At 40.0% G+C, this 17324-nt stretch overlaps 1 protein-coding gene across 10 annotated transcripts in view; it reads left to right on the top strand.

Annotated features, from left to right (window-relative positions):
* Positions 1–17324, top strand: part of PPP1R12B (protein phosphatase 1 regulatory subunit 12B) — a 215597-nt gene that overhangs the window by 96742 nt on the left and 101531 nt on the right. Inside the window, exon 1 of one of the 10 annotated variants that reach the window (XM_040462287.1) lies at positions 4796–4817. The exons of 7 other annotated variants lie outside the window; for them this stretch is intronic. Coding sequence is in view for 1 of the 3 variants with exons in the window: in XM_040462283.1 (XP_040318217.1) it covers positions 15347–15366 (20 nt within the window). In the remaining 2 variants the exon portion in view is untranslated. Of the gene's footprint in view, positions 1–4795; positions 4818–5030; positions 5058–15342; positions 15367–17324 lie in introns of those variants that run through there. 2 more of the 10 variants (XM_040462286.1, XM_040462283.1) reach the window with 2 other exon arrangements.

Below are 17324 nucleotides of genomic sequence, written 5' to 3' on the forward strand. Positions count from 1 at the left end.
TTAAGAGCCTGCCATGTGGCAGGCACAGTGGTTAAAGATACAAGGTCAAAGAAAAACATCTTTCCTGTCCTTGAGGAGCTTAACTTTATTGTGGGAAGGCAAATAAATCACATAATATCGTCCATTGTTAAGTGCTCTGGTAAAGCTATGTATAGATTGATATGGTGGCACAAAGAAGGGGAATCTAAATTCAACCGAGTAGGGTGACAGAGAACGTGTGCTAGAGGAGGTGGCTGCAGGTGAATTCTGAAGGCAACTAGAAGTGAACTATAAATGGTAATAAGAGGATGATATTTTAGAGGGAACAGGAGAAATTCAGGGAACAAGTTCAATATGCCCGAAGCTGGGAGAAGGCAAGGCCAGTGTAGTATTTCTGAAAGTGTCTATGTGAAATAGATATATATTATTTTTTTTAAAAAAAAAAAAAAAAAAAAGCAGCCTGTGGCCAAATGAGTTTGTGAAAGAATGGGTTAAATGAAGTTAAACAGGATTATTCAAAAGCCTTCTCAGGATAATTTCTCTTGGGGGGGGGCGGTGGAGAGGGGAGCGTGGGCTTGTTAGAATTTGCAGCATTTCCCGAATTTCTGTGTCCATCGAATAGTTTGTTTGTTTGTTTGTTTTTTTCACAGAAACCCAAGACTGGTATTCCACTGGGTATACTTTGGAAATTGTGGAGTTAGAGAGGTAGGCAGGAACCAGATCATGTAGATGTTTGTTGTTGTGCTATGCTAAGAAACTTGAACTTCTGTTTGCAGAGCTATGGAATACCACTGAAGTATTTTCAGCTGGGGAATGACTTGATCAAATAAAACATACCATTTAAGCCTTTACAGAATTAAAGCCATTTGGAATTTCTCCCTCTAGACAAACACAAGCTGAAAGAAAAAAAAATCACATGTTTTGAAAACAGCTAAATTTTCCTTCTGAAAGAGCATGCTGGGTGCTAATTCTTCTCTTGAAGCTGCAGCTTTCTGTGTAATCAGCTCATTGTGGAGGCATTTGGACTCCTGCTGGGAACCATGATAGAGGCCTGAAGGCCGAGTTCACAGGTCCAATTTGAAACAATTAGTGAGCACTGGGGTAAATGGGGCTTTAAAACTGGCCACAGCAAGACCTAACCAGTGGAGAAGTCACCTCTCAGAAAGAATCTCTATTTGCAGTGTAATTAGAGCACGGGGACTGGGGAGTGGGTCTCACCATTAAACCTGTACAGCTGGCTTTTCTTTTCTGAGAATGTTTGGTCCTAAGAAGGGATGAATGGGTGTGTGCAGGCGTTTCATGATCAGTCTCAGCTTTACACGCTGTGTTCTTTCAGTCAGTTTGTTAACGTTATATAATAGTAGTTACGTTAATAAATGGACTGAGCTAGATACAAAAAAATACATTGTGATACCAAATAGAATAAACATGGAAATCTTAACACTAGATTTTTCTGGGGAGGGATTATGAGTAATTTCTATTTTCTTTTTTTTTTTTTCTGTATTTTCCAAAGTTCCAGAGTGATAAAGTGTTACCATTATAAGGAGTGCAGGGAAAGGAGAGAGCTTGAAAAAAAAAATTAATTCAGGGACAACAGTCTCTTATAATGTAAGTCTGTGAAGATGGCTGAAGAATAAACACAAGAGTCAAGAGATTCAAAGTGTGCAGGATTTTAGATAATTTATGATTTTGCTACATAAGCTCAGGGCAGGACTTCTGAAGTGGTTTATTACTTTTGAGAAGGGTATGATTTTGGATTTACAAAGTTCCTTTTGTTTTCTTTCCTGAAAAGCTCAAGTGTGCTCAAATGTATTCTCTTTACATGATGGAAAGAATAGGTGTTAAGCTCCTATTTTACAAATAGAAATACTGAGACCCTAAAAGCATGGAGTGATTTGCAGTGGAGATCATCACCCAAGACTCTTTTTCCCTTGTCACTGAACTCACTAACCATTTCTTCTTTTGGACTTAAGAATAAAGGTTTTGATTCGGGGGCCCTTCCATCTTAATCTGTAGCCCAGAATGCAACAGTCTACCTGTAAGGCACTGTAATCACTGCCTTCCAGTCTTTGGAATGCCCCTGAAGATTATAGAATCCAACAGGGTCATCTGATTGTAAAGGGGTTGACTTGACCGGCAGACGGCAGGACAGAAATGGCAAGTGGCAAGCAGTTGGCAGATAACTCTGTAGGGATATCAGAGCCAAGCGGCAACTGTCACAATAGTGTAGTGGTTCGGTTCATTTTCCAAAGCTCCAAGTTTTCCTTAGCAACAAAAATGTAAACAGTTCCCTTGGCTAATATTAGAGTCTGATAGCGTCTGCCTTTGATGCTCTTGCTCTGTTTCTCCTCTAGCTTTTTCCGTCTCTCAACCCAGCCCTGAATTTTACATCTTTTTTATTGGTGCCCTTTATTTTCTTTATAGAAACGGCTAAAATAGTTTTTCTCCACAAGAAGCTATAATTGTTTCTCTTTCCCAACCAGCCCACATGCAACTCTGCTTGGTCAGGATATGGTCAGTATTGACTGAGTCATATACACCACACTTATTGACCTTCTTGAATCCCTTGGGGTCTTTATAAGCTAGGTAGTTATTCCTGCTAATGTGAAGCTGTCAGCAAATTAATTTGGCATCATCTTTGGAATGTTAGAACTTTAAACCAAGTAATTAAACACTGAGTCATGGCTTTTTAAAGTCATTTGACTCATCTCACTGTCTCAAGCTAAAGACAGGCAGTTGTTAAATGGAAAAAGTACTCTAGAAAGAGATTCCCTGCTCCTCTACTCTCTCAATTTTGGTTCTAAAATAAGCATTTTCCTTCTATATCTAAAAGACTGAAAAAATTCTGAATTTACTAAGTTTTTCTTTATTGAAACCGATCTCTCTCTTCCTATGGAACAGGAAGAAAATGAAATGTATATAGCAGTAGATATATTTTCTACTATATTGCCATTCTAGGGGTTTGGGGGTTGCTTAGATGATTAGTTATTCTGTTAGCTTATATGGATTGTGCTTGTGTGATTCCTTTCCTAAGTTAGTGAGGTCGGTTTCTGTTGTTTTGTAACCAAGGACGCTCCATACTGTGTAATATTTGATACTGTTGATTCTAGGGTGAACATTTTTCACATTTCAGTATCTCTGAAATCATCATGTCTTACTGCTAATCACCATTCCTGCACGTGTGTGAATTTAGTCATAGGTGTTCTGTTACTTCCATGGAGTTATGTGCATTGCTGGTACAAAATATGTCTAAATAAGTCTAAAAGATTGTTTTCAACATGTATCCCAATGTTTATAGCAGCGCTTTCAACAATATGCAAATCATGGAAAGAGCCTAAATGTCCATAAACTGATGAATGGATAAAGAAGAAGTGGTTTATATATACGATGGAATACAACTTGGCAATGAGAAAGAATGAAATTAGTTATTCTATTAGCTTGCAAGTGATCATGCCGTTTGCAGCAACATGGATGGAACTGGAGGGTGTTATGCTAAGTGGAATAAGTCAGTCAGAGAAAGACAGATACCATGTGTTTTCACTCATATGTGGATCTTGAGAAACTTAACAGTAGACCATGGGGGAAGGGAAGGGTAAAAAAAAAAAAGTTACAAACAGAGAGGGAGGGAGGCAAACCACAAGAGACTCTTAAATACAGAGAACAAACTAAGGGTTGATGGGGGGTGGGGGAGAGGGGAAAGTGGGTGATGGGCATCGAGGAGACCACTTGTTGGGATGAGCACTGGGTGTGCACGGAAGCCAATCTGACAATAAATTATATTTTAAAAAATGGAAAAAAAGATTGCTTTCAATAACTGTTAAATCAAGTGATGAAAAGGTGATAAAAAGCATGTGTGATTGGCACTGCTTTTTGTTTCTTTTGTGGTGAAGTGGCAGTGCGTCTTGCGATTGACGATATTTTAGATGAGATGCAGTGTGGTACTATTCAGCCAGTGAGAATGATGCTGTTGATTTATATTTAAAAACACGAAGTGGAAAGTGACTGCTCATGCATATGTGGTTTCTTTTGGGGTGATGGAAATATTTTTAAATTGATTATGGTGATAATTACATAACTGTGGATATACTGAAAACCACTGAATGATATGCTTAACCCGGTATGTGAATCTTACCTCAATAAAGCTGTTTAAAAATAACACTAAGATCATTTAGCTCCACTGAACTGTTCTGGGAAAGGACCTGGATGAGGCCTGCTGAGAGATACTACATTAAGACTTAAGGGCCTTGAATTTCCAAGTCTGTTATCTTTTTCCTGTATTTCTGTTGCTAAACACAGCTACTGAGACACAAACTCACTTCATCTTCCAGAGACAGTGGCATTTGTCACATAATTCCTCGGCACACCACTTAACAGCTCAGGAGTGGAGGTTTTAAATGTTCCCCCTCCCCTTTTGGGACACGCGCATTCCAAAGAAGGGACCAGAATCCGTTCCCTGATGCAGCAGAGGTGGTTCTGTCCTAATTCCCCAACCACTTCAGCGTAAAGTGAGCAGTCACCTAACACCTGCTACTCAAAGCCCTTATCAGCTATGTTTTTACAGTTAATCTCCTTCTGATAAAGTGGTTCTTTTTTCAGAGCTGTGAGTATTGGTGACATGTGGGAGGGACCGAACTTTTGTGCTCTCTCTCAAACCCCCTCCCCCTCTCTCTCCTACCAGTTGATTTTCCCACGTTAGAAAAAGACAGCCACTTGTAACAATCTCATAAAATGAGCTCTGGTGTTTACTAGGTTACTAGGGAAGGACAACCAGAGGGGTGGCCACCTGCTTGTTGAAAATTCCCAGCTTCTGGGAAGCTGCCGCACAGGTGTGCTGCAAGGTGTGTCTGAGGTAGCTTGACCTGCTCTCCCCTAGAATGATTTGATCTGGCAGTGGAGTTCTTTTCTGTTCCTGGTTTTATGGAAATCCGAGGCACAGGAAGTTGATCTTTGTGTTCTGAGAAATGGAAACAAGCCTCTGCCACATAGTTTACTAACATCTTCTGTGTTTGGAAGCTAACTCTCGGTGTGCTGAGTTGAGACATCGGGAGGTACTGGTCATGGAATAGCAGAAGCAGGAGGTAAAATGTCTTTGCTTGATGGCTTTGATATCCTAGATGTGTGTTTCTGCTGTCAGTCCTCTTCCTGATGGTCCTCTGGGAAGCTGACTTGATTGCATACATTGTTTTGGTGGTGGTGTGGTCGGGAGAGCAGCGGGAGAGGGTGAATGTGTAAGAATAAGATGTATGGTGTTCAGAATAACTGGTTTAGAACTTCTTTGTTGTTTCTTCATATTCATAAATAATTTATTATTAATTTTAAAGATTTTTATTTACTATTATTTTTTTAATGTTTTATTTTTGAGAGAGAGAGAGTGTGAGCAGGGGAGGGGCAGAGAGAGAGAGAGGGAGACACAGAATCTGAAGCAGGCTCTAGGTTCTGAGCTGTCAGCACAGAGCTCAACGCAGGCCTCAAATTCATGGACCACAAGATCATGACCTGCAACGAAATCGAGTCAGATGCTTAACTGACTGAGCCACCCAGGTGCCCCGATATTCCTAAAGTATTTAAACACATACACTGACTTAAGGATCCCACCCAGGAGGTTAGGGTAGCAGAGGACGATTAAGAATTTCAAAAAGTAGAAACATGCTTCTCTTTTTAAGAGGAAACCGATACTGGTAATGTAGTGGTTTTTTTTTGTTTTGTTTTGTTTTGTTTGATGTTTATTATTTGTTTTTGAGAGAGGGAGAGAGAGAGAACATGAGAAGGGGAGGGGCAGAGAGAGAGAGGGGGAGACAGAGGATCCAAAGTGGGCTCTGTGCTGACAGCACGAATCCTCAAACCATGAGATTATGAACTGAGCCGAAGTCAGATGCTTAACCAATTGAGCCACCCGGGCGTCCCGGTAATGTATTCTAAAGTTGGATGAAAGTACACAGACGGTGGTTGTATTCTTTATATCTTTTAAATTTTTAAATATATGTAATATATATTAAGTAAATAAAACAAAGAAACAAGGTGTTGGATATGTAGGGCAATTATAGGGAGAAGCTGGTTTAGGTAAATGAAGGGTAAGACTGCTCCTGGAGCTGGCCTTTGAACAGGAAATTACAAAACACAGAGACTAGCTCATTGAGGTCTTGAGGTCTGAGTGAAAGCTGTTTGCATACCACAAACTGTACAGTCACATTGAATCTTCATGGAAGTAAATGTTTTCCCATACGTATAAGATGAGACGTTTCCTAATTGATCTTTTATGCTCAAAGGACCAGTTTCTAGACAGAATTCAAAACCGTGCTGAGCCAGGCAGTATAGAAGGTATCTAATCTGATGGGTAGTCCTTTCAACCCTGTAGAGAGATTATTCATTAGACTCTTTGAACTCAGCCTACCAAGAGCTATACTGTTCTACTTTTCTTATCACCCTCTCTCTACTCTTCTTGGATTTTTGTATATGCATCATTTTATGTACTCAGGTAGAAAACTCAATTTCGTGAACATGTTCTGCTTTTATGCCTCTCTTTGTCTGTGCTCGACTTTCTGGAATGGCCTTCTGTCATCTTCCCTGATGAACAAAATTCTATTCATCCTTTAAGAACATCTGCAGGTTAAACCCCACCACTGGCTACCGTGCTTCCCCAGCTCCAGCCTGATCAGTATTCTCTCCTCAGTGTTCTTCAGTAGCACTTTTCTTAGAACTGGTTTAACTGATTCATTAAATTGTCTCTCTTCATGACTACATCGTGAGCTTCTTGAGGGTGCTTTTTATTGTTGTTGTTGTCGTTCATACGACAGAGCCTAATACATAGTAGGTGTCGGGTAAATATTTATTGAATGAAATGGTTTCTCAGTGAAAAGGAGCCCCCAGGTAGTAATCTTCCGCGTCCAGAAGATGGCAGCAGCAGAACGTCAGTCGGTCTACTTTGTGTCCCGCTCCCAAAGACTCTTTTGTGTTAGGAAAGGTTGCAGGTAAGCATTTTTACCCCATTCCATGTTAAATGTTTTAATATAGAGAGTGCAGACTTTTTCTAGTATATGGAGGCCCTTTGTGGACTTTGCTGTGATGCTTCTTCACAAGAGAGCAGCAGGCTGCTGGGCTGCAAGGCAAGAGACTGAGTTACTCTCCAGCTGAGCACTCGATTTCTGCCTTCTCAAGCAAGCCATTTAACTTCTTTAGTTTCAGTTTCTTAATTGGTTGATCAATGGAGTTAGGAGATTCGCAGGTAATATTGGATCCTAAAATCACAGGATTCAGAGACTGTCTGACCATTTATGTGCTCAGTATTATGCTGACAGCCATGGGTATAATAAGAAAGAGATATGTCCTAGGTTGTGCCTTGAAGATCAAGGACGTCAAATATACACATGGTAAACCACGGGTGTACATTAAGGAATAATATATCCTTGAGTGCAAAATTGTTCAGGTGTATTAGGAGTTCAGAGAAGGTGAATGATGTAGGATGGAGAGGTTAGAAAGGACTTCATGAAGCCAGTTTAGATAGAATTTGAGTTGGTTGAATATGAAAGGTTTAAAGGGGGTAAGAGGATTCATACTTTTGAAAGCTTGTTATGTTATATGTCAGTACCCTCCTAGATGCACTTAATGGTCATCGTTTTGTGAGATAAATAATATTATTTTCTTAAAAGATACAAGAAAATTAAGGCTAAGATGGATTATGGAACCTGCCCACAGTCACAGAGCTAGTAAATAAAAAAACCAGGATTCAAAACCAGGTCTCTTGGACTTCAAAGCCCATGCTTTCTGTACACAACTGAGCCCTGGTATGCCAGGGCTCGGTCTTAGTTGGGCTGTTCCATACCATAAGCTAGCATTAATTGAACACAGTGGTTACAATCTCTTGGTATTTTTTGAAGGGAAGAAAAAAACTTCTAGGAAAAGAGTATTTGCCTTGGGAGATACCACTTCTGAAAATAAAGCAAATTGAAAACTTTCTGTCCTCTCTGAAATCGAAATAGGAAATAAGGGTTTGGGGGAAACAAATGAGAAGTTGTCTTGTAGGTCCCCTGGCTTAGTCAGTGTTTTATGAGGATGCGGGATATAAGAAGTTTTGGGAGAATTCCAGAGCCATGGGCAGGTTTATTTCTATTTTAAGAAACATTTAAAAGTTGGAATTGGATGACAGCAATTACCTGAATGATTCCTTGTTTCTGGTTCGTCTTTAAACCACTTTTTTTCCCTCTTCCTCAGAGCCTCTTAGTTAATCCTGGGTAGTATACTGACCCAGCTCTTTAATTTGTTTCCTCTGAATAAATATTAGTCTTCTAACCTGAAATAGGGAAATTGAATGTGATTCACAAGTCTGGTGCACTTGTGCCGAAAGTGGCTCACTGCTCGCTGACATGTAAATAAAATATAGCAATAGCTCAAGGAAGCCAGTGAAGAAACACATTCCTTTATAATGAAGCTTACCGTGTTTAAAAGAAAAACTATTTGGCACACAAAATTCATAAGTAATGGGAAGGAGAGCTGCAAGCTGAGCTATATCTGTGACAAAAGTACTCCTGCACAAAGATTTTGTTTGTCCTTGATAGGTGCTTGTCTCTCCCATCTTAATAGACTTACCTTTGGCACTGTACCGCCCTCTGGGGTTACCATGTCTCACCCTGCCTTTTACTCTTGAAAAGCCCTCTCGTTTCACTTCCTAGCCTCTTATTCACTCCTCAGTCTGTTAAAATAGAAATCCTGCCCCACTCGCCTGTCCAGTGAAATTGCTCTAGCAAAGGGCCCTGTGGCGTTCCTAATGATCAGATTCCTTATTCACTTCATTTTTTGCCTTGAACTCCCAGCAGCACGTTACGATGTTGGCTCTGCCTTCTTAAATCTTTATTTTTACCTTGACTCCTGACATGCCATTCTTTCTTGGCTCACTTCTGTCCTTTCTCCTCTTTGTTTGTGTCCTTTTTAGCCTGTTAGCTTCGGCAAACACTTTACGTATTATTCCTCAGGCTTCCTTCTTTTCCTTTCTCAGGACTCTCTAGCTGGTCTTGTCCACTCCAGTCGCCTCAGCTATCATTCTTGTCTGTATTTCTAGCCCAGGCCTCTCTGCTGAGCTTCATGACACTGTATGGAAAGCGCTTGCTTAGAATAGTGCCTGACACCTAATGATAGCCCTTTCTGGCCACTGTTTTCCTTTCCCCCATATTTCCTCATCAAAGTAAAGTATTGTTACAGATGCACATTTCTTGAAGAGTTCTTGAGTCCTCTATAGAAAGAGAGTATAAACAAACCAAACCATTCCCTTCCCTCTGACCTAAAAAGGCTAGAGAGAGGTCTGTTTTCATGTATCATAAAAAATGTTTGTCAGTGATTCTGCATAAGTGTCACCCAGTTGAGAAACTTAGAAATGAAACTAGAAGCCTAGACTCTTACTTCTCACCAAGTCCTGTGTGTCATTCTCAAGAATCCTTCAAACCTACCCTCTCCTCTCCATCCACACTTCTCTCTGTTAACTCCAGCCCTCCCGGCTGGACCCTTGGCCTTGGCCTTCTTCCCCCCGGCCCCTCCTCCCAGTCCATCCTCTGCAATGCACTCTCCTGCTGGGAATCCGAGAATGGTGCCATAAGCAATGTTGTCCCCCACCTAAAAAAGAGGCTTTTTTAGGAAGCCTCTTCCCGGTCTCTTCAGATTCGTTTCAGATCACCTCCTTTATTTTTACTTCTCACCCCGCAGATAATACTGGGTTTCCTATCCAAAATATGATCTCTTTATGGCATGGCATTTCTTATCTTAAATCTTAATTATCACTACTTTATATATCACAAGATCCTGCTGGAAATCAGCACTTCTTTCTTTTGAAATACAGTATCTGGAGTAGGTAAAAACAAACAAACAAAAAAACAGTGTAGGATGGGAAAATTGTTGATTAAATGGAAGGAAGAAAATGAATGAATGGACCAACACACTGCTGACCAAGCTTTTAAAATGGTAAATAAATGAATAAGTAATTGGGACCAACTCAGACTGTGAATTTCCTTCATAACCTTAATTCAGTTCAGTAATCATGTCAGAGCACCTACTTTGTCTAGGTACAGTGCTAAATGTTAATGATGTAATGACAAATAAAAAATAGCCCCCTCTTTCGTGAAACTTAAAGAGTGGCCAGTGGTAGATAGAATATAAGGAATTTTATTTTCACTAGATCTTAGGCTCATTTTTGTTAGGCTAACACCTAATTTAGTGGGCTAGGGCAGTTAGTTGGTTTATATATCACTTTTTTTTAAAGTTTACTTATTTACTTCGAGCAACTGTGTGAGTGGGGGAGGGGCAGAGAGAGAGGGAGAGTGAGAATCCCAAGCAGGCTAGGTGCTGTCGACACAGAGCCCAGTGTAGGGCTCGATCCCACAGTCTGTGAGATCATGACCCGAGCCAAAATCCAGAGTCAGACAGATGCTTAACTGACTGAGCCTCTTAGGTGCCCCTACATACTACTTTTTAGTGTGAATGAAAAAGTCAGTGCATTCCTTCAATAGCAAGTTTTAAAGCTTTTGTGTAATTATGAAAAAATTCTCCTTAGGCTGGGACTTGGGTGAGCCTGACTACAAAGAGGCATGAAAATTTTAGGGGGTGATGGAACTGTTCTATATCTTGATTGTGGTGATGGTTAATATGCACTTGTGAAAACTCATAACTCATAGACCTGTATACTTTTTAGGGCAAATTTTACTGTGTGTAAATTATACCTCAGGAAACCTGACTTTTAAAAAGTGCTACTGTCACTGCTAGGAATTTACCCAAGGGATACAGGAGTACTGATGCATAGGGGCACTTGTACCCCAATGTTTATAGCAGCACTCTCAACAATAGCCAAATTGTGGGAAAAGCCTAAATGTCCATCAACTGATGAATGGATAAAGAAATTGTGGTTTATATACACAATGGAGTACTACGTGGCCATGAGAAAGAATGAAATATGGCCCTTTGTAGCAACGTGGATGGAACTGGAGAGTGTGGTGCTAAGTGAAATAAGCCATACAGAGAAAGACAGATACCATATGTGTTCACTCTTATGTGGATCCTGAGAACCATGGGGGAGGGGAAGGAAAAAAAAAAAGAGGTTAGAGTGGAAGAGAGCCAAAGCATAAGAGACTCTTAAAAACTGAGAACAAACTGAGGGTTGATGGGGGGTGGGAAGGAGGGGAGGGTAGGTGATGGGCATTGAAGAGGGCATCTTTTGGGATGAACACTGGGTGTTGTGTGGAAACCAATTTGACAATAAATTTCATATATTAAAAAGAAAGAGGGGCGCCTGGGTGGCGCAGTCGGTTAAGCGTCCGACTTCAGCTGGGTCACGATCTCGCTGTCCGTGAGTTCGAGCCCCGCGTCAGGCTCTGGGCTGATGGCTCAGAGCCTGGAGCCTGTTTCCGATTCTGTGGCTCCCTCTCTCTCTGCCCCTCCCCGTTCATGCTCTGTCTCTCTCTGTCCCAAAAAAAATAAATAAACGTTGAAAAAAAAAATTTTTTTTTAAAAAAGAAAGAAAGGAAGAAAGAAACAAAAAAAAGACAATGGAACCTAATAAAAAAATAAAAAAAATGAAAAGTGCTACTGAGTCTTAATTACAGGAATCTGAGTCATCTGAAAAGTGGGGTGATTGGATAGGGAAGATAATTGATCTGTTTTATAGGCCTTCCTGAAAATAAATCTGATTTGGGTCCTTTAAGGAGTTCTTCCATTCTAGACCCTTCTCTTTTTAACCCGAGCTTCAGAAAAGTCCAGAAATCTCTGAACCTGATGGCAAAATTTTGTTATATGTAATTATTCCCCACCCTTCCCCCTCCCCCCCCCTCCCCCCTTGGGAAAAGATGACAGTTTAAACCTCATTGGTATGAGTATGTTACTGTTCAATAAGGGTTAAAAACCCACAGGTCTGGGTGTTCTTTCTATTTCCCAGGTGCCCCCTTTTTCCTAAGGTAGGCCATACTCATGATTACAGCAGCTGGAGGCCAGTTTCTGGAGTCGGTGAGAGGAGTGCGTGAGTCCACTGACCTTAGTATTTAGAGCCCACCTGCTACTAACACAGGCCTCCTTCTTGAACCTAAACTCTCATTCCTTCTCTGTTCTAAGGTTGACCCAAGGGCATTTTTTTCAGAAATATTTATGTTACTTTAGTATATCATAGAAAGTACCTGTGCTATGTCACTGTTGACTATGACAATAAAAGGTTTTTTTCCAAGTGTGGAATATAAGTAAATACATCTTACTGCTTGAAACAGTCCTTGGAATATTAATGATCAGTTGTGAACGTTTTTAAAGTTTATAAAATCTTCTACAATATGAATATTTTAAGTAGAAAATAGAAGTTATCTATAATCTTACCATTCAGTAATATCTCTGCTAACATCCTTATATGTTGCATTGATTTTGAGATTATGCTGTATTTTTTCTTATTAAAATATTATTATTAAATATTACAAATACCCAACATATCAGTTTTCTGGCCCAGTCAAGCCCTGGCTATATTAGCTTCAGTGTTTTAAAAAAATTTTTTTAACATTTGTTTATTTTTGAGAGAGAGAGAGAGAAAGTGGGAGAGAGAGACAGTGTGTAAGTGGGGGAGGGGCAGAGAGAGAGGGAGACACAGAATCGGAAGCAGGCTCCAGGCTCTGAGCTGTCAGCACAGAGCCCGACAAGGGGCTCGAACCCAGAACCATGAGATCATGAGCTGAGCCAAAGTTGGCTGCCCAACCAACTGAGCCACCCAGGCACCCCAGCTTCAGTGTTTTTTTAAATAAAATATTAAAAATATAGCTGAGGCCCCTGTGTATGTCTCCCCGGTATCATCCCCTGGACTCCCTCCCTAGAAGTGGTCACTATACTGAATTTGGTAAAACCATTTGCAAAGTTTTATTAGTTAGTATTCTTTTTATGTATACGCACATTACTACTTTTACATGTTTTTGTTCCTTATATGAATTGTATTGTTGTGTACATATCATTCTGAAACCTGCTGTTTTTACATAGCATTTTTTTGTTCATTTTGAATGCTCACTTTAGTCCATTGTGTAAATATACCACAATTTGGTTTTATTTTTTGTCTGCTCTTGGACATTTAGGTCATCTTTCTCCTTTCTTTCTTTCTTTCTTTCTTTCTTTCTTTCTTTCTTTCTTTCTCTCTTTCTCTAATACTAATTAATTATACTGCTGTGTACGTTCTTGTTCATGTTTCCTTATCTAAATGTGTAACAGTCTCTCAAGGGTGTTTATTTTCAAATGGAATTTCTGGATGTAAAGAGTGAGTACGTCTTTACTTGAGATGCCAGGTTGCTCTCCTGTTTACACTCGCCAGCAGTGTATGAGAGTTTTTACTTCTTTACAACTAATGTTATACTTGATAATGTCAGTGGTTTTTGCTTTTGGCAATCTAAGGAAGATGAAGTGGTTTCTCCTTGTTTTAATTTGCATTTCATGATCGTTAAGTGAAACTGAACATTTTCTCTTATGTTTATAGACTTTGGGGATTTCCTGTTTTGCAAATTCCCTGATTATATGCTTTGTTAATTATTTTTTCTTGGGTTTTTGGTCTTTTTTTAAATTGGTATAAGTTCTTTACATATTCAAGATACTAATATTTTGCAAGTTATGTATCTGTGGTAATTTTTAGTTTGTCTTCCAGTGTCTGGAAGTGTCTTATGGATATTCCATAATCTACTCAATTGTTTCCCCTATTTTTCTATATTTGGATTCTTGCCATGAATATTTTGTGTGTTGACTTTCTTGAATTTTTTTCTTAAAAAAAAAAATTGAGTGGTGGTGCTGAAGTTGACCTGGTCTATTTTGTAGTTAGTAATAAATATTCGAGACAGTTGGCCAAGCCCTGTCGGTACAGCCTGTGGGTATGAAATAAAGCAGCACTTGCGCTTGTGGCACCTGAATCTGCCATTCTTGGCCTCCCTAACACCTGTCTGACCAATGAACTAACTGTCAAGTGACCTACATGCATAAAACATTGTCATTTGTGAAACTGGCTTTGGCACTTGATGCTGGAGTGTTTTTAATGGAACAAATGTTCAGAAGTACAAGAATTCAAGGTGATATAGTACTTTTCAAAGCTAGGTCACAGAAACACCAGACTCACATTGTTTGTAAAGCAAAAGGTGTCCTCTGAGCTGTAGTTTGGTGCTATATAACTTAAGAGTTTAGAGCAGGGATCAGACTTTTTCTGTCAAGGGTCAGACAGTAAATATGTGGGGCTTTGTGGGCCATATGGTTTCTGCTGCAACTGCTCAATTCTGCCTTTGTAGCACAGGCTTGCCCATTCGTTTCGTTTATATGTCGCCCATGACTGCTTTGGCCCTACAGTGGAGTTGTTGAGTAGCGTTGTAAAGCCTGGAAGATATGCTATCTGGCCCTTTACAGAAAAAGTTTGCAACCTTGACACTATTGACATTTTGAGCCAGATCATTCTTTGTCATTGTCCCCTGGGGGGGGGTGGGGGTGGAATTATTCTCTGTTGAGAACTACTGCTCTAAAGGATTCAGGAAATGCTTCATTTAGCCAAGGGAAATCCTCTCTCCTTTTTAAATAATTATTCTGATTAGCGGAGTTGTAGCTTTGATTCCTTGCTTAAACTTTAGCTCTGATCTCAGTGTTGAACTAGAGAAGAGAATATGTCACAGGAGCACTTTCTGAATACAGTTTTCCCTAAGCTATGACATCAGATCATATCCTGATATGTGACACAAATCATATCTAGAAGTCTTTCGGATCTGTAGTTATTAGCTTCTCCGATCGAGCAATACTTACACTCTCCCTCTATGTAGCTTTAAGCCATCTATGCCAGATCTGAAATTTGTCCCTGCATTTGTCTGTCATGTGTTGTTTTTGTCTCTCTCTTTACCACTGTTGACATTTGCCAGTTGGCTGGGCCTGAGCCTCTAGTGAGGCAGTATTTACAGCCCACTTGGGTAGATGCAGCAACTAGGATAGCCCAAGGGCAGATGAAATCATATCCAGAATGAGAAAGCTGCATCTCTCTATCTTCTTTCACATGAAGGAGAAAGTTCCCCCTCCCCTCTCTATGAAATGAGAAGTAGTATTGATTGGTTTGGTACAGTGTATAAAATATGCATCTAATGGGATGATATTTTGGGCACTATTAACAGCATTGGCTCTACCGAGCCCCAAGATTTTGCTTTCCCTGCCTTTTCTCCTCCCCTTCCTTTCCTCCTCCTTCTTAGTAGCAGGTTCTTAGCAAATTGCAAGCTTTGCCTCTGGCTTGCTGGATAGCAGTGGAAGTGCAAGCCTTTTCTAGTTTCCAAGGGAGACCGGGTGCTGAGACTGCAGTCCTGCCCAGCAGCCACTTACCTTTCTTGCTATTCGTCTCCACACATCTTTTGACCTTCATTCTGCTATGCAGGCCTGCGCGAGGAGGTAACAGTCTGTTTTCTCGGCGCTCTCTTTGTAAAGGGGGCAGAGGGAAAGCAGGGTGGTTCGGGGTAAGGCATATGGGGTTAGCAGAGTATAAATGCTGCCGTAAGGAAAAAAGTATCTCTGAAGTGTGCTGTATCTGTGAGCTTGATCCTATTTGCCGTATCTATAAATATCTTAAAGATATGGTATCTTTAAGCACTACGTTATACAACTTAAAAGTGCCACATATAAAAATGCAAAATTAATGTAATAATGCCTCTGAGAAGCACAGAAGAAAATGGGAACTTAATCTTTGAGAAGAAAATAAAATCAATTGGTTTTAAACTTAACTGGCTGACAAACTGCATTCTGTTAGGCTTATGTTGTATGAGCTGAATCGAGTTTTCAAGTTTAAGGAGAGAGTTTGGTGATAACATCCCTTAATTGGATTCTCAAGACTTCTGAGGCTGTGCTGTCCAATATGGTAGCCGGTAGCCAAGTGTAGCTATTTAGATTTAATTTAATTAAAAATTACACAACTTTTCCATTATCATACAAAGTTCTGTTGGACTATACCAAAGAAAATGACCTATAGGATACAGGAAATTTATTATCTGACCAGAACCGATGAATGAGCATTTTAGTGAGAAGACTTAGAGGCTATTTGTCCAGAAGCAGCATAAATATGGATTCACTGTGATTTAAAGCTACATGGGACTTAAAACTATAGACTTACCCTTCATTTTGTAAGTGAAGAAGCTAAGGTACCAGAAATTAAATGATTCTCTTAACGCCAAACAAGTAGGTAATGGCAGAACTAAAACTAGAACTCAGTGTTCTACTCAGTGTTAGCATCCCATACCCAATTAGAAATAGCAAGGAGAACTTGAACTAAAACCTACCTGATAGGGCCCTGGTAAGTGTAGAGTCAACTACATCCTCTGAAGGAGAATTTAGTCCCTCATATCACCTGTCACTTACAGTTTTTTTATGACACATGTTGGTAGCAACCTCTGAAAATATAAAAACCATTCTTTGCCAAGATAGAGTGTTGATTATGGTATACTGTTGGGAGATACCAGGGGAAGGTAGGAGAAGTCTAATGCAAGGCAGACATCTTTATTCACTAATTCCTCATATTGCTAGATTTGGAAAAAGAAATGTCTTATCCATAAATCCTCATAATTAGGATAGCATGGTCTGGGTGGAATTGCAGGGCTGTAAGATAAGAAACGTTGTACTGGAAGCAGGAGACCATGGTTATAGCCCCTTTAGGTCTGCAGCTGAATAGCATTGTGACCTTAGGTAAGTATGTTAATGTTTCCTTAGGCTTTGATCAACTCATCTGACAAAACAGGAATCTGACATCTCTAGGTGAAGTTGTAGAATTAAATCAGGTGACTTTTTTTAAGTTTGTTTATTTATTTTTGAGAGAGAGAAAGCGTGAGTAGGGGAGGGGCAGAGTGAGAGGGAATGAGAATCCCAAGCAGGCTCCACACTGTCAGTGAGGAGACCAATGTGGGGCTCAAACCCACAAACTGTGACATAATGACTGGAGCTGAAGTCAGATGCTTAATTGATTGAGCCACCCAGGCTCCCCTAAATCAGATGACTTCTTGACGTCATAAAGCCTCTAGCCACAGGTTTATGATTCTGTTATTCCTCTAAATTGTCGCCTTCTCCTATAGCTAGCTAGCTATGTGTACTCCCAGATGGATGTTGAAGCAGTTCTTTTTGACCTTTCTGGAATACCTTTATCTATGTATCCTTATACATAGGATGTAGTCCAAGGAATTAAAAGCTGTCTTAAAAGACCATTAATTATTCTGTAATTAATGACCACGGCCTCACAAGTGCTATAAAAGACACATACTCAACGTGGTCCTTCCCTGTTTGAAGCTAACCTTTTAAGCACCCTCTCTGTTCAGTGCAGATTTTAGATATAGGACTCCTTAAAGCTATTTCAAAAATCAATTTCC

The sequence above is a fragment of the Herpailurus yagouaroundi genome, unplaced genomic scaffold (genome assembly GCF_014898765.1).
Source record: "Herpailurus yagouaroundi ecotype Mexico unplaced genomic scaffold, PumYag 308, whole genome shotgun sequence".
Lineage (NCBI taxonomy): Eukaryota > Metazoa > Chordata > Mammalia > Carnivora > Felidae > Herpailurus > Herpailurus yagouaroundi.